At 47.7% G+C, this 23,021-nt stretch overlaps 1 protein-coding gene across 1 annotated transcript in view; it reads left to right on the forward strand.

The window, feature by feature from the left end:
* The window catches only part of TRAK1 (trafficking protein, kinesin binding 1), a 58,670-nt gene extending 42,393 nt beyond the window's left edge, over nucleotides 1-16,277 (forward strand). The window contains exons 13-15 of the mRNA XM_012653808.1: nucleotides 909-1,127; nucleotides 10,106-10,208; nucleotides 13,432-16,277. Coding sequence (XP_012509262.1) covers nucleotides 909-1,127; nucleotides 10,106-10,208; nucleotides 13,432-14,230 — 1,121 coding nt within the window. The 3' untranslated portion in view covers nucleotides 14,231-16,277. The remainder of the gene's footprint in view (nucleotides 1-908; nucleotides 1,128-10,105; nucleotides 10,209-13,431) is intronic.
* Nucleotides 16,278-23,021: the final 6,744 nt, after the last annotated feature.

A 23,021-nucleotide genomic window follows, 5' to 3' on the forward strand; every position in this document is an offset into this window, starting at 1 on the left:
GAAACCCAGGGCATTATAGCATGCTAAGGGTTCTGAGATGCCCCTCTGTAAATATACTTCTTAACCCAGGTTTCCTGAGCACACTTGGCCTTGGAATGCTTCTCTTTGGAGAGCACCTGTGACACCTTGAGGTCCTTAGGGACACACTCTGGTGTTATTACAGACCTTGTGCGATGTCATCTGAGTCCTAGGGTCTGGTGTCACCGAGGAGATGGGCTCCTCTGTTTTAGACCTCTTTGTGAACTTAACCATGTTCTTAAATCACACCTCTTTAACCTGACTCCGCTTCCTAAGCCTGCAGCCCCTTGAGGTTGCTGGCAGCATACAGAGAACCTAAGTAAAGGAGGTGATGGTCACACCTATCACTTATCTCTGTGTGCTTCTTTAATTTCTTTTTGCTTTTCTCTCGTTGTGAGTCCTGGGGTTGGTTTGCCATTACCTTATTCTGCCTGAGCTGTGTCCTCCCTGTTAACCAGCAGTCTGTATTTGGCATCAAATTGGTACCCGTGGCACCTTTCTTTTATGTTAATCTTGCCATTTTTTCCTCTTCTATTTGTAAAATGATAATGTATTGAATTTGGGGGTTGACATCAGTTGATTAAAATAAAGACTTCGTAACCAAATCCTCTTGGCACAGAGTATGGCTTTAATTTTACTTTTTTATAAAATTGCTGATTCTTTAAATTGGTTCTCCTTCTGGGCATGGTAGGATCTTAGCTACTGTTGCATGGCAGGAAGGGCCAAGGCAGCTCCACCAATGTTCCCACCATAGTGCGCCTATAAAGGCTCAGGTCTTGCTGGGTTCACACTAAGCACTTTGATTTTGGGAAACAGCCATCATCTTAGACTTCCATCCTAACCCTCTCTTCTCCCTGCCCTCCCTTCTTCTCTTCCCTTTCTCCTGGAAGGTTCTGCCACTCTTCACCACTGGCAGCAGTTGGCCCAGCCTCACCTTGGGGGCATCCTGGACCCCCGGCCTGGGGTGGTCACCAAGGGCTTCCGGACGCTGGATGTTGACCTGGACGAAGTATACTGCCTTAACGATTTTGAAGAAGATGACACAGGTGACCACATTTCTCTCCCGGTCCTAGCTACCTCCACACCAGTTCAGCACCCAGAGACCTCAGGTGAGAGGTCCCGAGCACACGTGACTGTCTCAGGCAGCAGAAGTTACCGAAGCCGGCCTCAGGCTTCCCCAGAGGAGATGCAGGAGCCGCCAGCGGCCGCGGAGGAGGAGGAGGAGGAGGAGGAGGAGGAGGGGTCTGGTGAGGGCACCACGATAAGTCCTGTAAACTTGGCACCTTTCCCGGAGGCAGAGTTCTGGGCCATTCTCACCTCTGTTCCGGGCACCATCCGTAGTGGCTCTCTGTCTGTAGCTTCCGCTCGTCTGTGTGGGTGACGATTAAAGCATTCCCATTGCGCGGTTCTGTTTTTAAATACAGATCTGATGCCTCCTATTTGTAACAAATGGGTGTAGCTCCCTGCCCATTTTGGAGGTGCATGGCCCAGCAGGGCTCTTTAAGTGGGAGCAGGAAAGGCTGCTAAAAAGAAGTGGATTATTGGGTCCCTGGAGAACATCAGCGCCCTTCTCCCTGTGTCTGAGGAGCAGATTCTCAAGTCCCCTGGTGATTTCCAAACTGAGCTAAGCTGGGCAGTTTTAGGGAAATGATGACTGCTGGGTCATTCAGAAGGTGAAAGAGAGATGCTATTACCTGTATGCTGTATTAAAATAGAAAGAAGCCCAGGAAATAATCAGGATTTCAGACCAACATTGATAGATCAGCCTTTTTACTTTCCTAACTTCAATGAAGGTACATATGTTGTTTTCTTTCTAGCTTGTACGTGTATTCAAAGTGGATTTTGAAAAAGCGTTTTAGCAATACTCCTTAACTAAGCCCCAAGAGACTGTCATTAAGCTTTTCTAGACGGAGGACACTAGATGACTCTGGAAAAGAGCTCTGCCTGACCTCCCCCTCCCCCTAGCATTAAAGGTTTGGCCCTGAGTTTGAAGAATCACCAGCTGAGACAAAGCTTTGTACTCAGGGCCCCTGGGAATCTCGGGGTCATGTGGTTACTCTTTACCCCAACCGTATGCTTTGGCCCAACTTCAGGACCTCTCAGTTCCTTGTGCTTGGAGACAGAGCTCTTGTGGGATAAGGTTAGACCCAGAAGAAGATGAATTAACCCAATGTTATCATCCTCATAACATCCATGAGTCACCAAGTTTGAAGAAAGGATATATAGCCTTGCGACTCATGATTTTCACTTGTGAAGGCCACAACACTCCCCCAGAAATACAAGGCAGGAAAGAGCTGAGGCCCTTGGTAATGTCTCGTATCCCCTGGCTAATTTCAGATAGCTGTGGTCAAGGGACTTTATTTGGAACCCACTTTTCTCTTTTTCTTTGACATAAACTTTAGAGGAGTCATCAAATAAAACAGATTTGTTTAGCACATAGGTTTGTTTATGGTTTGGTTGGGTTTTTTTGTTTGTTTTTGTTTTTTAGCAATGATCAGATTAAGCATGCCAGGGAATGAAAATGTTTCTTATTTCGTATCTACACACTCAAGAAAGGGAAGAAAGGGAAACCAGCCGTGGCATCGTACCTCTCTTTGTTATCTGGAAGGCAGGCAATGGTGCAGAAACACAACATCTGGCTGATTTCTGTGGCTGAAGGGGGGTAGGCATCGTGTTAAGTGGGATGTCCTCGCTGCAGTCTGACAGGTAGAATAGAAGTCGAGTCCTAGAAGTTCAAAGAAGCACCATTAGGTGCATCTTTGAGAAGTTGTACAGAAGGAATAAAGCTTATTAAGTCAAAAAAGAACTTCTCTCAGAGGACAGAGGGAGAGAGGGGACCACTTATGAGGACTAAAGTCCTGACTGCTTTCCTCACCATAAACAGAGACATATTTTGTGCTTGTTCCCTCCTTACTCAAACCTGCAGCTCAGTCATCCCAGCAACTTTATTTGAAAAGAGGCATGAACATTTACAATTGAAACTGTAGAAGGGGTAAGGTTGGAGGTGTGTGATCAAAAAAGAATTATCTGGGCTGCTGAAGGTAATTTAGGAAGGATCTGATCATTTAGAGCAAAGTTCTTTCGGGCTTCGTTTCTGGGTAAGACTCAGCTTTAAAAGCTGGGTGCAGAGGGAAACCATAAACAGTGATTTACCTCTTTTTTCTCTATTGGGAATGACAGGACCATTTTGATTCTTAGAACTTGAGATGCACATCAGTCTCTAAATAAATCACCCCGGAGGCTCCGAGTGGCTCTATGCCACAGTCATGGAGTCACAGACAGATGGGCTTCAGGAGGAGGCCAGGGCATCTTCTGTCTTAGGGTTTGTATCCAGCGTGGGCTGGGGCCTGCCTTGGTCTGTCCTCAATGCTTGGGCTTTTCTGTTGCCAAACAGTACTATCCCAGGAGCTGCCATCTGTCTGGGAGGACTCAGTAGGGAGACAAAACTGGTATGATGGGAGGAAATTTGGAAGACTTGTATATTAGGCACTTTTATCTAGCACCTGCTGTCCCATGGAGAAAAAGTTTTGAGCACTGAAAAAAATTATTAATATATTTTAATGTATTATTTGAAGCATCATTTGCTGATTTTTAATATCCCATGTCTTAAAAAGGATGATTCCATGTTATTGTACTATAAATAATTTAGATGATTAAAATGAATTATTTAAAACAATTTTTAGGTTATAGTTTTACTTTATTTCAGTGACATGTTTTATGTTTTAATTCATACAGAAAGTACACTGTATCAGAAATAAGCATTATCCTGTCCTATGAATATTCAATTTTAGGCATTTACGTGTGGAGGAGAGCCCGCTTTGTGGTACCTGATTAAGAGTTACAGTTGCACAGTTAAATCAGTAGTTGGCTAGTGGGATGGACAGTTCAGTTGAATTATCTTGACCCTTAAGAGTGAGAAAGAGGTAGGAATAAAGCCAAGTGACATTGATAGAGTGAAGGTGAGTTAATTTTAATACTCATATACAGGGAGACTATTTCATGTGGGGGAAATATTCTAAAACAAGCTCATGGCGTCTTCTCTGGCAGTGGCCCTGCAGTGGAGCTGTGTCATAACTGGGGCTGAGATCCTACAGTCAGTGTGGAAGGCAAAAATCATACTTGGTCAAAATCACCCTGGAAAAACCCTCTAAATCTCCTGCATCTGGGCATGCAGGGAAAAAGCCAAGAATTAGCCTCTTTTGTCTCTTCCTCGTTGGATACCTGGGTCCAAGCTCTGCTCATGAGCAGCTACTGAGTGAGGGAAGGGAAGAGAACAGCTTGTGTGGAAAGGGGCCAGACAGTAAGGCCAAAGCTGAAAATTCCTGCAGCTTTGCCTGGTGGCAGGGCCAGTTAGAGCAAAGCCAAGCCAGCCTGTATCCTGTCTTGCCTTCACTCCCTCCACAGGCCACAGAAGCAGGGTCCAGATAGGCCTGTGAGGACAAGTTGGCCTGGGGGCTCCATGGATCTGAAAGGAAACATCTGGTACACTCAGTTCACAGACCCTTGGGTGTAGGGAAGTTTCTTTCCGTGGTCTCCACCGAGAGTGGTGGTGACTTCCCACTCTGATGGGAACGCCTGTCGATCCAGGGGAGTTTGGGCGTTATGGAGAGGGTGGATGGTCTGCTCACGCCCACCTGTATTAGGAGATGCAGAGGAAGCCCTTGGGCTCTTGCACAGAATGTGCGTTAAACCAGAGCAAAACAGGCCAACTACAACCCGGAAGTGGAAAAATGAACAAAGAATGAGAGCATTGACTCCTCCAAAACAAATGGCATAGAGGCAACCCTGCTTAAAGTTTCTTGAACAAAGCCCACTTCTTGAAAGCGGTTTCTGTGTGGCTTCCTCACCCCTGAAAACCACAGAGAGCCCTCCAGCGCTCCTAGAGGCACCAGCGTGGGTTTCAGAGCAGCAGGCGTCTGCACCTGCCACTTTTCTGACGTGGTCAGGGAGCGCGCGGTGTCCAGGTCTGGATGAGTTGTACTGCTGCTCTGCCTGGGGAAGCTTGGGAGAAGTGCTCTCGAACTGGCTTTGAAATTGCCAACAAGGAAAGGTCTCAGTGCAGCTCAGCCAGGCCAGCTCCCTGTGCCTGTTGGTGTCTGCCAGAGAAGGAGGGACAAAGGGCATGGGCTCCAGCCTTGTTGTCCTGGGAAGGATCCAAAGAGACTTTTGCATTTGCCCTTTTGACATTTTAACAGCCTTCAAAAAAATCCCCTTTTCTCTAGAGGATACCCCAAGGGCACCCAAGAGAATTTCTGGCCCTCTTTGTGGGATGCTGTGAAATTGTTCATGTCTTAAATCACATACTTTTTAGATGAAACTTGGTGTAGTGGGAAGAGTAGACTTTTAATTTTGCGGAAACCAAAAATAAGTTGTACCGAAACCAGAGAAAGATCTCACGATATGGTTCAAAATCTGTGATAAAAGCCTCCTGAGTTCCTGCGGGCCAGATGTCTGATGGCCAGGGGGGTCACAGGTCTCTACAGAGCTGCAGGACCAGACGAGGGCTCTGTTGAAGAGATACTTAAGCAGAGAGAAATAGTAAACGAGCCAATGTTAAGCCTGGAAATGAGGGATTAAAAAATATCATCCTGTACAAATACTTTATAGTTTAAGATCACTTTTATCCTATTACAAAGAAAGCTGCACTGCCACATCTAAAACTGCTCTTGTTTCCCCAGTCCCCTCCTCTAGAGGAAAGTACTCGTTAAAGCTGCATTAATCCCTGACACAGTATTTATATTAGTGATGAATCATAGGGCGAGCAAAAGCGTTATGGAGCTTTTCCCACATGAACTCATCACAGAACTTTTTTCCCCCCAGAAAATGTCATGGGTAGAGTTATATAATGAAGTGACAGAAAAAAGTCTTCAAAGCATTTTCTGTGCCTTGATATTTTAGTCTTTTAGAAGGAATTCTGAGGCATGGCTTCTTGCCTATTTGTTTAATGAGAAGGGAGTTATTTCTTACATAGCTGACAGGCGAAGAAACATCTTCCTTCCCTCTCTTCACCCCTCAAGCAAAAGGCAACAAAGTCATTAGAAGCGGGGCATTAAAAAAATGCTGATATTCTTAAGGCTTAGTTCAAGCCACGCCTTTAAGCTGGGTGGACAATGGCTTTTATTTTCAGTAGACTTGTTTTTGCTTGGGTAGAAAAGGCTGGCCTGTGGGTACCACTGTTGGGTGGGGGGTGTTGCTTAATGAGTTTATAGAACTTGCAAGGCAGATCCAGAGCATGTGACGGCAGCATCACACACTACATGTTCAAGTGAAGAAAAGGAAAGAAAGGTCAGGGGCATTTGGTTTATTTTACACAAGTGGCCGCTTCCCGTGAGGAGTTTGGCAAAAGAACATGGAAGGCTGTCAGTGCATCGCAAAGACGGGGTCCCATTTTCCAAGATTTTGAGATGTTTTGTAATTTTTTTTTTACATTTTTAGAAGTTATTTATGTGAAATTTTAAAAATATAGCTTGGGAGTGTGGCATGGCCAGTGTTTCTCCGTCCTCAAAGGTCTCCTTGAAGCAGCTACGTATGGGTTGTGTTGTGCTGCCCCATAGAAACACACCAAGCGCAGCTGTATTCTCTGACGTCCCTGTGGGCTCATGTGGGAATTCTTTCAAGGACTAGGTTCTATGATTGCCTTCGGAGAGAAGAAAGCTGCTTTTATCCCAGCACGTTACCAGTCTGCCCTTCCCCGTGGATGGGGGAAGAAAAGCACTACTAGGACTGAATGAAACGCAGGAGCTGGTGTGTACAGAGCGTCTGGGAGCAGCTTCTGTGGCAGAGTTCCAGTCACCCTCCAAGTCCCCATGGAGCCCCTGGGCCCCACCAGTGTCGCACCTTGTCTGTGTTCTTTTCTTCTCTCACGGAAAGCAGTGGGCTTTCCTGCCCCTGGGAGGCCTGAGCATTCCACACAGCAGCAGCCACCCGGTCTATACAGCGCAGGCTGCAGGGCATCCAGGGAGGAGGCCCCGACTCTGTTGGAGACTGGGGGCCACGTCAGGGCCCCTTCATCGCTGGCTGCAGCAGCAGGATCCCAACCACCGGGTTTTCTAGTCAGTCCCAGGCATCACAGGCCCCCGAGGAGCAGGGGGAGTCAGTGCCACTTACGATATGCACCTGCTCCAGCCAGAAAGTGCGCCAGAGTCCACCTGAGGGCAGGTGAGCAGGAGGACTCTCACCCTGTGAAGTCCTCTCACGCACCCACCTGCGGCTGGCTGAAGGCTGTGTGCTTGCGTGTGGTATGTTTTCAGAACAAAACATGTGCATGCTGGTCCACCAACAGAGAAGATCTTGAATAATCGAGGATTGATTAAATTTACAGCTATCAAATTTTGTGCCAGTGTCAGAACCTGGGGGAAGAACAATTAAAAATAATGAAAGACTAGGGTTTCTTATTGGTCAATGCAAATTGATTCCTAAATAACACGGTGAAAGTACTTGTCATTGCCAATACTGTAACCTGTGTAATGTCTGCCCATCTCCTCACAACACTCTGAAGCCAGGTTGAGAGAGAGAATAAGTAGGAAGTTAAAGCGTTACATCCAAAAAAAAACCTGTCCTTGGAACCCCCAAATTGAGCAGCATGAGATGAACACATAATACCTGCAAAGAACTTCTGGTTTAGTTAAAGCTTTGGTGTGTGGTGTGGTCCTGGTGACTTCAGTGGTGAACCCTCAACCACGTGTCCCCGACTCCCTGCCAAGAAGAATGTTTTATGTGCCTCTTGTTTTCCTTTTTCAGAACTTGCTCTCTCCCTGCATCCAGGGCTTTGGGAATCAGCCTGTTGCTTCTCTGTGGCAAGCACGAGGAGCCTCTGGCGAGCCCAGCCTTGGGCGACTCACTGTGTCTATGTTGTGTCCCAAGGAAGGGTGGTGCAGCAGCGGCCCGGCAGTCAGTGGTGACGCGCAGAGAGCTCGCGGGTCCAGGCGTCCCTGTGGTATTTTGGAAGGGCTGAACCTCTGGCTTTGGCACTTGATACTTGGTGATCTTCCTTGGTCTTCTAAAGCTCTTCATTACTTCTGGGGAGCGGTGACTTGTGAATTTTTAGCAGCCTTTTCCTATCCCCAAAACCCATTTGCATAAGATGGGTTTTGCTTCTGCTGATGCAACTATGTCTCTAAAATGTCCATCTTACACTTCCTGTTATGATTGAAGATCTAATACGTGAGGTGGGGGAGGCGGATGTGAACATTTGGGACCTTTTGATTTGATATTCTGGCCATGTGTTTAAATGGTGTACACTTCTGATTTTAAATCCAGCCTTATTTGATTTTTTTTTAATGTTATCTGTCTTTCAACTATTTTGTCTTAATTATTTCTATTTCCTGCTTCTTCCTCCCTTCCTTCCCAAATAACCCCTCATACCTATTATTTGGGATGCTTTTCTCAGGCATTTTGTTGCTTTTGTTTCTAGACCTTATTGCAGTAAGAGAATCGTGATTGTTTGGTTGCCTTTTCTTCATAGCTTATTCCATTTTTGTTTTGCTTGCAGCAATTTCTTAGTTATTGGAGTTCCAAAACCATTACGTTTATTGGTCGGGAGACAAAGATTCGTAAAGGCTATTTTTATGTGTTTTTTCCCCTCCCTTCCCACTTTGCCCAGGGCTCCCTGTGGAGAGTTTGCTCTCGCGGTCCTGTGTTGGCTGTCCTGCCAGGTGCCACAGGGGCCTCCTTTGACACAGAGCTGGGTCAGACCATGATGGGGCAAACCAGCCTTGCCTTGCTCCTCTAGTCACTGTCACCATTTTTGTGCTCTGGATTTGTCCTGCCTGCTTCAATTTGTTTGTCTCCAGCATTTTTTTTGTTTGTTTCACCTGGTTCCCGGTTTTCTTTCAAGACACAGTTAACGGTGTGTGGATCCGTAGGTTTGGGACGCCAACTTACTCTGTTTTGTTTCCCTTTTCCTTTTTGTCAAATCCAAGAGAACACTTACCATAAGGAGCTTGAAGATTCTAGTTCACAGCCTTTTGAATCTTCATGCCCTCTGAATCCTCATGGCCTCTGATATCCTAATCTGTTTTCTCCCAGGAGGTCTCTGGGGGCTGAGCTGCTACAGGGGCAGAGGGGAGGGAAAGGGAGGGGTGCAACAATCATCCCAGTACTTCATTGTGCATGCTATTTGGTGCAGCATCTTTTTTTTTTTTTCTTTTTTTTCCCCTGATGCCTGAGTTATGAATGAGGTTGACCTCTACAATCATGATGTCTCCCATAGCCTCTATTACTCATTCCTTTGCCAGCTTTCTCATGCATGGTCCTAACACTTCTGTGATTTACTCTGCTCCTGAACATAGTCCTCAGCTGCCTCAACAACTTGTTAGAGCATTAAAAGGAAGTAAATTGAGGACAGCGTGTTGCCCTCTCATTTTCATTAGAGTCAGACGTCACAGAGATGACAAGAAAGCAGCAGGGGCCAAGGGGGGACCATGCTGCTTGTACCACTGTGTGTCAGACCAGACTCCATCCTGGAGCTTAGCACCCCAGAGAGCCCCAATCTCTGGAACTCTTGCCACGTCGTCGCTGAGGCAGCTGAGGTCCTCATCTCCCACCATGACGATCACAAATAGGCAGTAGTGGAGCCAGCTTCCCTAAGCCCCTTTTTGTGTGAACAGAAAAGGGAGCCATGAGCCTTGCCCTGTTTCTAGGCACCAAGTGCCTTTCCCTGCCTGCACCTCTCCCCTTCCTCGAAGCAGAGTTTTGGCACCTGTTTACCAATGAAAACAAATACAAAGCAACAAAAGAAGATAGCAGATTTTGACCCGAGGAGGGAAACCAAATTTACACACAAAGGCCCTTTAACGCCCCCTCCCTCCAACTGGATCCACTACTGGCCAAGAATACTGATGAGGAACCTTGTCTGGATTGGGTCGGAAGCTGGAATTCTATGCTCTGCAGACCCCTGCTCAAAATTGTAGTTATTTTTTGAGGAACCACCTTCAGTCCAGAACATGTGTGTTTCACCTTCCCTGCCCAGATCCAGCCAACAAGGTAGCTCATCATTTCTTGCATCGGTTGAGGGTCATGCTGGATTTTTATTTTTAACGTTGTTATACTTAGATGCAAGGAATATGTTTTGTTCCCCCCAATTTAGCGCACCACCCTGGGAAGTGCATGTCACAGACCAACTCCACCTTCACCTTCACCACCTGCCGCATCCTGCATCCTTCAGACGAGCTCACTCGGGTCACACCAAGGTAAGGGGCCTCAGCCCCAGGGTGGGCAGGGCTGGGGTAAGGTTGGGGCACCCCCTTCCCTGCAAGGGTTAATATTGAGGAAAGGCAAGTAGAGAGGGTCATTTAAAAACCAACTGTAGGCCGGGCGCGGTGGCTCACGCCTGTAATCCTAGCTCTCTGGGAGGCCAAGGCAGGTGGATTGTTTGAGCTCAGGAGTTGGAAACCAGCCTGAGCAAGAGCGAGACCCCGTCTCTACTAAAAATAGAAAGAAATTAATTGGACAACTAAAAATATATAGAAAAAATTAGCCGGGCATGGTGGCGCATGCCTGTAGTCCCAGCTACTTGGGAGGCTGAGGCAGGAGGATCGCTTGAGCCCAGGAGTTTGAGGTTGCTGTGAGCTAGGCTGACGCCACGGCACTCACTCTAACCCGGGCAAAAGAGTGAGACTCTGTCTCAAAAAAAAAAAAAACCAACTGTAGCCAGCTTAAGCCTCTCATCAGCATTTGCAACCATCTATTCTGGGTCCCATCTTTCCTTTTGAATCGAGGATCTTATTGATTCCGATCCAGCTCAGATAAAGAGACTTGGACCCATGTTTAGTTGCCCTTTTAGTTGGCCACGGGATGGATTCTTAGGCCCCTCCTTAACAGCTGAAGCTGACACTTCCACAGGCCCTACAGCCAAGTCTCTTGGACGTTTGCCCAAAGTTTCGTCAATAGAGCATTACTGAGCCCTGGGCCTCTGGAACAGATGCCAGGAACCACGCACCGCAGCCAAACTATAGTGACCAAAATGATGAAACTCCAGGACTGAGCCGTGTGCCCAGCTGTCTGGTGTACCATCTGTCGAGAGGACTTGTGTGGTGTGGGGTGGTCTGTTTGGCTTGATTTCAGGCCTTCCACAGCTTCCAGTGAAAGGGAAAACGGTCTCCCGCGACACAGAAGAGTGACCCCCCCACCTGTCCTCTCTGCGATGCAGTCGAGCAAGGTGCTGGGGTGACGGAAGGTGCAGCAGGAAGGGAGGGCGGTAAGAAGGGCTAGCTTGTAGGCAGCAGCCACCCAAGGAGCACCTTAAACTATGAATGATTCTCCACAGGTCATGTGAGGAGGACGACGAAGCAGCCATATGCCCTGTTGAGCTGAGAGGAGATGTAGGGCAGAGAGTCTGAGCCCACAGGCGAGGCGGGGGGTGAGCACACCGCCAGCAGTGCCTGCCCCGGCAGGGTCATGTGGAAGGAGCTGTGTGTGCACGCGTGGCCGCCACTAACCCGGGGACTTAGCCGTGGATGTGTCTCTGTGGTTGTGCCTGGCTAACGCGGCCTTTGACAGTCAATACCCCTAACCTGTCTAAACACTCCCAGTCGAGCCAAGTGCCAGCACTAATAAAGGGCTAACCCTAAGTTCTCACCAGATGGGGATTTGTAAATTCTACCTTTGTCTTCCCCATCGCCCTCCTTGCCCCTGGAGAACCTGGCTTCCTTATCCTGTGGCTTTATGTTTGGAAGAGATTGTTTTTATAAACCACAGCACAAAGCTTCCCCGTGGGAGGCTGGTGCCCTGGGTCACCAGATGTCACTCTTCTGACTGCAGCCATAGGACTCAGCCACACATGTGTCTTCATACAGCCATGTCGGGGGCACAAGTCAGTAGCAAGAGAGGGCTCTTTTGCCTGAGTTTGTAAGAAGGCCACTGGAAACAAAGTTGAAAATCTCCCTACGAATGGCCATGTAAACAAGATTTTAAGTCTAGAACATTTTTGTCCTCTATTGACTGTATATCAACATTTGAAAAATTCCACCTGTGCCTTTTGAAAAATCCACATTTTTAACCTTAGGAATCTGCTTTGATTTCTAACCTCATGTTTCTGTAAGTGTTCCCAACCTGCCAGCATCCCCACTCCTGAGCTTGTGTGAGATGGGCCTGTTCTGTGGCCTCCACCCTGTGCTGCCCGGCCAATGGTGAGGTCACCTGAGTGTGGAGTCAAATGGTGCCTCTGGCTTGTACTTGCTTTTAAACTGTCTTACCCAAAGAAGGGGGCCCTGCTCCAGGATGGGCCCTCTGCTTTCCCGTTCCCCTGTTTGGTGCTTTATCCAAAGCATCTGGACCTCCCACTGCCAGTCTGGAGAGAGAGGTCTCCATCCAGCTCCTGGGGACCACCAGCTGATCTGCTCCAAGGGGTGCTGGCAGCCCCAGCCAAATCCTCAAGCCGGCTCCAGGGAGGTCCTGTGAGACTGTTAGGAGGGATGTTCATCTTTGCCCCTTGGGTGCTCGTTTAGAATCAGTGCAGGGCTTCCCCCGATCCCAGTAGCAGCTGTTAAAGGAGAACCTTTCCTGTTTTTTAAGCAGATGGTAATACATTTCCCTCTTCTGCCTTCTGATAAATTTTTCTGTCCTAATGGCCTTCATGACTGGATCCCAGCTGCTGGAAACTAGTGGTTCCGCCATCAGCATGACCCAGTGAATGAATAAATCTTTCTGCTTTCCTTTGGTAACTCAGGTTTCACACACGTTAGCAGGCCTCTGTTCAGGTAGCGCTGTAGATGTAGATCTACTGATACGTGACGTGGCCTTCTGTGACCCTGTTGCTCCACTGGGCAGAATGGATTTGGACAAGCAGGTGAAGAGGATTCAGGACAACACAGTACAGAGGAAAGAGCGCCGGGCCAGGGAGTTGGGAGCACAGGGACAATGTGTACTACCTGGCCCACACACTGTGGCCATTTTTGCCATTCCTAAAATAAGGAATATCTCATATCCCCTAGACCTGGTTTGTGTCTTGCCTCAGGGAGAAGTAGGTATTAGGAATTTGAGTAAATTTTGTAGGGAAAGAAAGCTTCTTTGCCAAAGGGCTTCCTTCCCTTTTCTCTGATAGCCGTGGGGTCACTCAGACTTGCATTTGAATTGGAGTTGTCCACTTAATAACCAAGTGTGATACTGAGGAAACCACCTAAGCTTTGAGTCTGTTTCTTCATCTGCAAGGGGATAGTTATACCCACCTGCCAGGGATGTGCAAAGGGGATCATGTGTAGCTTCCTGCCTCCATTTAAGGGAATCCAAGGCACGCCTCCCTGGGTGAGATGGAGGAGCAGATGTGAACAGAGGCATCTGGAGGTCCTCAGCTGGGGGAGTCCCCTCATCGTGTCCCAGGCCTGACCTGTACCCCCTGCAGGAGACTGGCCACTGACCCTTTCTGTGGCGCATGTGGGCATTTGTGATGAATAACCCGTTGTGTCTTCCTTTCAGCCTTAACTCAGCCCCAACTCCAGCTTGTGGCAGCGCCAGCCACTTGAAATCCACGCCGGTGGCCACACCATGCACTCCACGGAGACTGAGCCTGGCTGAATCGTTCACTAACATCCGTGAATCCACGACCACCATGAGCACATCCCTGGGGCTTGTGTGGCTGTTGAAGGAGCGGGGCATTTCCGCGGCTGTCTATGACCCGCAGAGCTGGGACAGGGCCGGCCGGGGCTCCCTCCTGCACTCCTACACTCCCAGGATGGCTGTGATCCCCTCCACCCCGCCGAACTCACCTATGCAGACGCCCACGTCCTCCCCGCCCTCCTTTGAGTTCAAGTGCACAAGCCCTCCCTATGACAACTTCCTGGCTTCCAAGCCGGCCAGCTCCATCCTAAGGGAGGTGAGGGAAAAGAAGAACGTGCGCAGCAGTGAGAGCCAGACAGACGTGTCCGTCTCCAACCTCAACCTCGTGGACAAAGTCAGGAGGTTTGGGGTGGCCAAAGTGGTGAACTCAGGGCGAGCCCATGTCCCCACCTTGACTGAGGAGCCGGGACCTCTCCTCTGTGGGCCCCCAGGGCCTGCACAAGCCCTTGTCCCTGGAGGCCTGGTACCCGAGGGCCTGCCTCTCGGATGCCCCACAGTCACCAGTGCCATCGGCGGGCTGCAGCTCAGCAGTGGCATCCGGCGGAATCGCAGCTTCCCCACCATGGTGGGATCCAGCATGCAGATGAAAGCCCCCGTGACTCTCACCTCGGGAATCTTGATGGGTGCTAAGCTCCCCCAACAAACTAGCTTACGGTGAGGACGGGAGGGGCGCCGTTGCCCTGGAGGAGCCCAGCACTCTCCCGTCTTGTGCCCCGCCTCCCTCTCTTCCCCCTGCAGTGCACTCTCTTCCCTCTTCCTTTCTCTGCCCGTCCCCTCCTGAACTACACAAATCAACCTCGTGCCTAATGGAGGAGGAGTGGAAACTCTGTAAAATGTGTACATAGGACTTGGAGACCTCATCTCTGCCCTGCTCTTTCTTCAGATCCCACAGGAAGTGCCCCTGTGCTGTCATGACTCATGAGGACTTCACCCCGGCTAACCTGGGGAAGGTGGTGTCCTTTTCTTCTTTCCTTTCGAGAAGCACTGAAACTCCCAAGTGTGTTCTTATCCCATGGATAGGAAACCAGTGAATTCCGTGGCTGACCACCTGTGTTGCACACTATGAGCTGTCACGGCTCGGGTCGTAATGCATCTGGGTGTCCTTGGACACCTGGCCTCGCTCACCCTGTGACAGCGTAAGGAGCCTCCGTCCTCGGCCACGTGCAGCTGATGTAGCGTTCACAATCGGAGAGCTTTCCTTTCTTTTATGGGTGGCCCCGCTTCTTCAAGACCTTTACTACTCTGCCTCAGCGGACAGTCGTTTCTTTTTTGAGGTGTGACCTTTTCTTTCCATGCCTTCAACTTGAAGTCATCCCGTGTTTTGTAATCAAATGTCAGGCCAAACGTCTGACCCGAAAGAGAATGTATTTACACTCCTGCTGCGTTGTTCAGCAGCCCCTCCGTGTTCTGTGTGATTTGTTTTATTTCTCCGGTTTTTTATATGCAGGGAAGTAATGGTACTGGTAGTGTATGTTCTCTGTGTGGTTCTATGACACCGAAATGCAAATTTCAAACCCACCACGCTGCTAATGAGATAGCAGCTTATTCCTGGGACCCAGTGTCACAACCAAATTGATGTAAGACCAGACCCAAGACAACTGTAACAGTAGGATTAAAGGGAAAGAGGGTAGGGAAAAAGCTTATTAAAGAACTGTGTCAGCACTAAAGGGGAAGAACCACAACCAAGTGTAATACCAGACTGGTTCAAGGGAGAAACGAGACCTTGGCATCCTGCTGGCTCCGGGCCTTACTCGGGAACTCAGAGTGGCCAGGGTGCTTTCACTGGAGCCTTCTGTGGCAGCCAGTCAAGGCCCACGTGTTTTTCCCTCTTGTTTCAGAACAGTGAATGGTCACAACAAAATACTTTCTCCCCACAAAGCCTTTTGTCTTCTTGTGCCACTTTTTATCCTTAGGAAAAGATAGAGGTGCTTGTGAAAAGAACCGTGAACAAACAAGGGAGCCTGGTCCTGTTGCTGTTGCCGGTTAAGTTTCAAACTTTTATTTATTATTTGTGTGTGCCGTATTTTAAACAAACATCCTCTCTCCTTCCTGCTCCAGTCCTAGTGTGTCTGTGGCATTCCAATCCAAGCAGTTTATTTATTTATTCTAATCTGAGGACTGCACTTTACATCACGGTGTTCCATGACCACTTGTTCCAGACATTTATAGAAGGAAAACATCCTGTGTAAATGAAATTGTCATTCTGTGTCCTCCCCCCAGCAGATGTGTCCTTCAGTTAAGTGAGGGTAACCTTATGTCCATGGAGGTTACTTTGAGAAAGTCCCCAAGGAGCAAGCTTCAGTCCCACGATTTCAGACTATTTATTCTCGGAACACAAGAGCGTTGGTTAATTATGATCTCAGTTCTCCTCGCTGTTGTACGTGTGCATTCACTGCAAGTAACTTATATCTTTTTATTTGAATGTATTTTAAAGCAGTAGGTAGAATAACAAAGGAATAGGAAAACTATGGACTGAATGGACCACTTTATGTATTCAGAGAGGAGCCACCCATCACCAGAAATTACTTCATCACCAGAAATACTGTGTAAAAATTGGCAATTCGGAGTTGCAGTATTAGTATAGTAAATAAATGATCAACGTTGTGCAACCACTACCAAAAGTGTGTTGTAATGCATCAAAAATCAACAATAAAATTTTATTCGCTAATGAGTATCAATAAAATAAGTTCAAATGATGGAAACCACACTGGTATTCTGATTTTTATTTTCTTTTTATATTTTCATCAAGAAGATGATTTCTTTACGTAAGATTTGAAGATGTTTAGCTCTTTGGGGAAATTTAATGAAAAGCATATACTTTACATACAATTATATGCCTCTTTCTTTCAATGTAATACCATGCCTTAGACAACTTTTGAACCAGAACCTGAAGATCTCCCTCACTTTTCAGGGCTGTGTACTATTCCACCGTGCCCTCATACCGGCTGTGAATACATACCCCTATGAACCAATCTCCTACAGGTGGTCATTGATTAGTCTTTTGCTATCACAGCTCTGTAATGAAAAAACTTTGCACATGATTTTCCACATGTATGAGCACATCTGTGGAATAAATTCCCAGATGTTGCCAGCCAAATTGCCTTCCATAGAGTTGTGTTAAGAGACTGAAGAACCAAGGACAGCAGAGACCCACTAGCTGGGAAATTGTGAGAATAAAAGGATAAAATAAAACTTAATTGGCTACCTTAATATTTGAAAGCAGTGAAATCATGCAAATAACACACTAGTGGAATATGGCATCATGGATTTTAAAGCAATTGCTACCATTTGGTAGGGGTGTGACCTTGGGCAAGCCACTTACCCTCTTTGGGTTCTCCATGGAAACAGTAATACACTTCAGCATTTATTGGTTGAGTAAATATATTTTAGCACCTACCATGTGCCAGGCATTGCTCTGGGTACTACGGAGACAGTAATGAACAAGCGAGCCAATTTTTGCTCTCATGGAATGGACAATCTATTGAGAGAACAGTGACACCAAGCATAGAATAAGGGCTGTGCAGAGAATTAAAATAGGGTGGTGTGAAGGAGTGGGTGGGTGCTTTGGTTTGGGCAGAGAAAGCCTCTCCTGGGAGCGGACAATTGAGTCAACCATGTGAGGTCTGGAAAAAGAGCATTTGTGCAGAGAGAGCAGCTAGTGCAAAGGTCCGGAGGTAAGAAAGTGCTTTGGTGTGTTTGAGGAACAGAGAGAGGCCCATGTGGCTGTGGGCTGGTAGGATAAGGGGAGTGCAGTGGTGGCAGAGAAGCCACGGTGCTTACAAATGGTCCATCTGATCCCCGTGTTTCCCAGACACTGCCGGTGGGCAGGTCATATGATTAGTTCTGGCCAGGGGCCTGAGAGCAGAGAAAAATCCATGCACGATTCTCCATGTTCCTCTCTTCCTGTGTTACACCCAGAAGCCTCATATTGAAATGGAGTCTCATCATCCTGGATCTCTGAGTGTGTGGACCAGAGCTCCCTGCCAACCTGTATTTGATGTAATCTTAAGGAGAAACAAGCGTTTGTTGTTAAGCCAGTGAGATTTTTGATTAGTGTATTAGAATCCATGGGGGTAGGGCCCAGGTGTCTGTGTTTTAACAAGTCCTCCAGGTGATTCTGGTGGGCATTTCAGTTCGAGAACCACTGCACAAGACCACGTGGAGGTTGGGTGGGAACTCTGCCATGGAAGGGGTGGGTTCCCCTTCCCCAGCCGCTCCTTGTGTCAGGAGCTCTGAGAAGGCCAGGCAGACACTGCAGCCCACCTTGCTTGAAGGGAAGAGAGAGAGTGGGCAGGTTTATCTGCCCAGCTGGGGCAGGGGAGGCTTTGAGGCAAGGTGACTCTGGATCTGGTCTCCAAGGAAGGGTAGGATGTGCCACGTGGGCAAGGATTCCAAACAGAGGGTAAAGATGTGGAGGAGGGGTGGGAAAAGGGTCCTAGAATACATTCCTTTATGCTTTTCCTGATATTAATAGTAGAATGGTGAAATATAGAAGGGACAACAGAATTAGGAAAAAACACCATTTTGCAACCATAACACTAATAATAACTAATTCAGACCATAAGGGACACTAAAACCATAGGGTAAGAATTTGCCAGGTAGCAGAATATTTATACACATTGTGTCTTCCCATAGAATGCTTATTAATTTACAAAGGGAAGGGGGAGGTATCTTTGCGGTAGACAGCCCTGTGGCACACCACTTTAAACAAGTCATGAAATTTACCCAAAATGAGACAAACTGATATCAGGCACCAGATATGTGATGTACTAGGAAGGACACACATGTCCTGTGTTCCTACCACAAACGCAAAGCCTGAATCATGAGGTTGACACATTGAGGGACATTTTATAAAACAATGTAGCTATCCTTTTTAAAAACGTCAACATCATGAAAGACTGAGGAGCTGCTCTAGATTAAAGGAGGATAAAGAGACAATTAATGCAATGCATGATTTGAATTAGATACTGGGGTAGAAAAGATGCTATAAAATATTGGAACAATTAGACAAATTTGAATATAGAGCATATGTTTTTAAAATTGTATCAATATGAAATTTTCTGAATTCACTGGTTGTACTATAGATACGTAAGAGCACATCCTGTTGTTACAGCCTTACCAGGTTCATTGCCTGCCGTTCAAGAGGAAGCCAGTGCACTGAGACAGCAGGGGCTACAGCAGAGGGTTTAATATCGCAGGCACCATGTGAAGAGGTGCAAAGAAATTCTCAAATCTGTCTCCCTGAGAACTTGGGAGAAAGGGTTTTTCAAGATAGTTTGGCGGGCAAAGGGCTAGGCATTTGGGTCTGCTGATTGGCTGGGTTTAGGGGTGGAATCATAGGGGTATAGAAATTGTCTTTTTGTACTGAGTCAGTTCCTGGAGATGGTGGGGGCGGGGGAGGTTGGTGGTCACTGGACCAGTTGAGTCAGTTCCTTGGTATGGGCCACTGGTCTGGGTGGGTCAGCTGGTCCACTAAAACTAGCCTGAGGTTTCTCAAGGGTGATCTTATCTATGGGAGCAGTGAAGAAAGCTAAGAATCTTTATGACCATCAGCTATGTGACTCCCGAGCAGTGAGCAATTATAGGAAAGCAAGCTCGGGAACAATGGCTGCTTATGTATATATTTCCCTACTACAGTTCCCACATTGTGGCCCTTCATTAATTTTATAAAGGGCGGTTTCACTATTTCCTAGGAGATACATGCAACAGGGTTAAGAGAAAGGGGATTGGTGTCTGCAAGTTACTTTCAAAGTTTTCAGAAAAAGCAAAGAATAAGACCTTTTTTAAAAAAGGGGGCAAAAAAAAGTTATTCTCAAAAGGCAGGTAGCACTGTAATGATACACATTTTGTAAACTATTATTAATAATATAAAATGCATTCTTCTGCCTTGCGAGTGTGGCAGGGGAAAGTTCAAGGTTGTTGGGTGCCTCTTTCCTGTTCTGTGCTGAATTTCTCCATGCGTATCCAGAGCCCTGTCCCTAGCCCAGGGAGTTCCACCCGAGGACACCATGGCCTAAGGGGAAAGTTGTCAAAGGGGCAGTTGATGGGACCAGAAAACAAAGATGTCAAATTCTTGGTTTTCAGTTGTGAGGAAAGAAAAAGTTGAGCATAGGTTTTTTTGGCATAAGACCAAAAGATCTGGAACAAAACCTGCCGAGCCAGTTTTTCTTGTTACTACTCACTGTCCCTCTGCTACTTCTACTTGCCAAACACCCACGAACAGGACTGGACAAAGGTTCCCCAAACGGAGGGAGTTGGAGAGGGATTTCAGCATGCAACCAGTGTGGGAGCCTTTCATCTTTCCCTGTCCGTGGGCCAAGTCCAAAGTTACGGGAGGAGCCCCGGGTGAGCCTGGGGATCCAAGGACGGATGAACTCATTTTGCTGGGGGCCTGGGGAAGCAGGGATGTCCCAGAGCCCCTCTTTAGCAACTCGCCCTCATCAAGGGGCAGCACCAGCACGGGGCAGTGAGGAAATAGAAATGGCAGCAGTAGGTCTCAGTGGAGAAGTCCCAGGGAGATCCTGAAGTACCTGGCCCCACACAGGTGTGGGAATCACTTCCACACACTGCCTGGGAGCAGGGAGGCAGGTATGCCCTGGAGCAGGGGGTTGCCAACAGGACAGAGGAGATGGATACTGTTTCCCCGGCAGCCCTGGCCACTGTGGGCACCCAGAACCCAGATGCCACCTGGGGAGAAGCTGATGGAGGGTAAAGTCATTCTGAATTATCTGAATTGTTTGGAAGTTCATAATAGGGATTAAGTTGAGATTTAGGAAAAAAAAATTAATTTTTGTTCATCTAAGTACATTGGACATCACATCCTAGAAGGATGTTTTTCTGTAGCCAGTAGAGGGCACTCAGTGACAGCAGAAGACCTGAAGGACCAGCCCTGGTGATGCAGTCACAAGATCAGGTGGGTTTGCTTCTCTCACGAATGCAATTCAGGGCAGGCAACTGTGCCTCCCAGAGCTCTCCAACAGCGTCACTGTAAATAGAGAGCTGTCCAGGGTGCAAGTCGGGAGAAAATGCCCAGGAGGACGGCCTGGCCCTTCACATTCCAGAGCCCCTCCTCAGGACCAGGAGTCTGGCGTCCTTTCTGGAGCTTCAGTGGATTTGGAGCTGCAGTGGCTGGGGGGTAGTGGTGCAATGCCAGACCCCCAAGGATTCCTTAGGCTGAGCGGTCTTCTCTCCTGAGTTCTTCCCTCTCACTCTTCCTTCCAAGATGTCAGGACTCAGTTCCATGCTGTTCTGGGGATCCACAGAGGACCCAGACACAGTCCCGGCCCCTGAGGGCCTCAGTCTGCAGGGGCAGCAGAAGTGGTCACGGTTACAGTGGAGGGAATCCCTCTGCCGGGGATTGGGAGCCACCAGAGGAGTCACGGGCATGGTCTGCGATCTCCAGGTGAGCTGGAAGGAGGTGTCCAGGAGGGAGGGCAGCGTGCCCACAGGCTTGGGGTGAGAATAAAGAAATTCAGCACGGAATGGGGAGGAAACCACTTTGCATATCCTCCTGCCACACCCAGGAAACACGAAGGCATTAAAAAATAGTTTACCAAGCATAGTCTGCATTATTAGGGTACTTCGCACCTTTTGAAATCAACCCACTCCTTTAAAATATATCTTTTAAAAATATTCTTGTTCTTTGCTTTTTTCTGGCAACATTTGAAAGTGAGTTGCAGACATTATGCCCGTTTTCTCCTTAATGCTTTAGCCTGTATCTCCCAAGCCCTACAAAGCCCCAGCACAGCGATTGAATCCGGGGTTAAAGGAAGTGTTTCTCGGCAGTACTGGGCCGTTCCCTGTGCTAAAGGCCCAAGTTTCAGGTTGATCCTGCACTGAGGTCCCACAAACAAAACTTAAAACCAGGGAGGGAAGTCCTCTCCTTTAGTGTGGACCAGCAGAGTCAGGAAGCAGCAGCCTTGAGGCTCAGCAACGCCTGCAAGTAGATGTGACAGCTCCAGGGAAAGGAAATGAGAGGAACCTGGGCCCACCGCGAGCAGGACGGGGCAGAATTCAGCAGTTTCCAAGCACCAGGCAGCTGGTAGCACTGGGGGACCACTGGTAGAGGAAATTCCCAAGTGGCAGGCAAAGGTTTTGGCACAGCTTTTCAGAAAAGACAGAGAAGAACAATGCTGAGTTCTCCCCTACTCCCCAGTACATAGACCATAGTCCTTCCTGAGGGCCTCTCTTAGTCACCTGTGACACTGAGGCCCAGAGGAGGAGCGGCAGCATTCAACTCAACTCTCCTGGTTGCCTGACTTCCAGCCAATGGTGGCCTTTGCCACCTTTGGGGCACCAGCCTGTGACTGGAAAAGCAATTGTATTGTGTGCTCAGCTTTCCTGGAGTTCTGTGGAAACTGGAACTGATCCATCAGAGGAAGAGAAGTTGCCTGACTCAGGAACTAGGTGTGTAGGTACCGCCACCCCATCAGCTGTAGTCCAGGCTCTGGTCCCTCTGTCACTGTCCTCTCAAGACGGGAGTCCTGACTCGGCCTGTCTGTACACAGGAATGAAAAGGGACGGCTCAGCCAGGTGGCAATGGCCAGCGACGCCTCTGGGACTCTTCAGACACATAGAGCAGTACTTCTCAGCCCTTAGTGGTGAAGGACTGTTTTTGTTTGTTTGGTTTTTTTTTTAACTTTTATCAATCTATCATGGGCCAGTATTTTTGTAAAATACAGTAATAAAGAATTACAGGAAAAATAAAATACAAAACAAAGAAATACGAAATACAAGCCCACTTTTTAAAATATGAGATTCAGAAGACATTAAATTATATTTCAAAAATATAAGAACAAACATAATAAAAAATGAAAGAATTATGAAGACAGTACCTGTTATTCACTGAAAAGTGTGCATAGAGCATTCAATTCAGAGACTTACTATGATAGTTGGTTGCTGTCAATCCGCAGTTGTAACTAAAAAAAAGTTACGGGTGAAGTAGTAATTTTCCATATTAAACACATCCCCTCACTTTGAATGAACACTGTGTATATCAATATTAAAGTTTTTTTTGGTTTTTTTGTGTGTGTGTTTTTTTGTTGGTGAGACAGAATCTCACTCTGTTGTCTGGGCTAGAGTGAGTGCCATGGCATCAGCCTAGCTCACAGCAACCTCAAACTCCCGGGCTCGAGTGACCCTCCTGCCTCAGCCCTACTGCCTGCATCTGTTTGCTGCCCAGGCCACCTGCAACTCGCCAAGAGAGTACAATGACCTTGAACTGATCCACACCACTAGGCACATGCTCAGATGATGTGGCATCTAACCAGTTTGCAGGGGTAGGGTCTGGGGAAGGGGCGGCAGCACCATGTCCAGCCACGAAGGTGGCAAGAAAGAGCCCCCAAAACAGCCCAAGAAGCAGGCCAAGGGGATGGATTAGGAAGACAAGGCGCTCAAGCAGAAACAAAAAGAGGAGCAGAAGAAACTAGAGGAACTGAAAGTGAAGGCAG

Source organism: Propithecus coquereli, unplaced genomic scaffold (assembly GCF_000956105.1).
Source record: "Propithecus coquereli isolate 6110/MARCELLA unplaced genomic scaffold, Pcoq_1.0 Scaffold1, whole genome shotgun sequence".
In the NCBI taxonomy this organism is placed as follows: domain Eukaryota; kingdom Metazoa; phylum Chordata; class Mammalia; order Primates; family Indriidae; genus Propithecus; species Propithecus coquereli.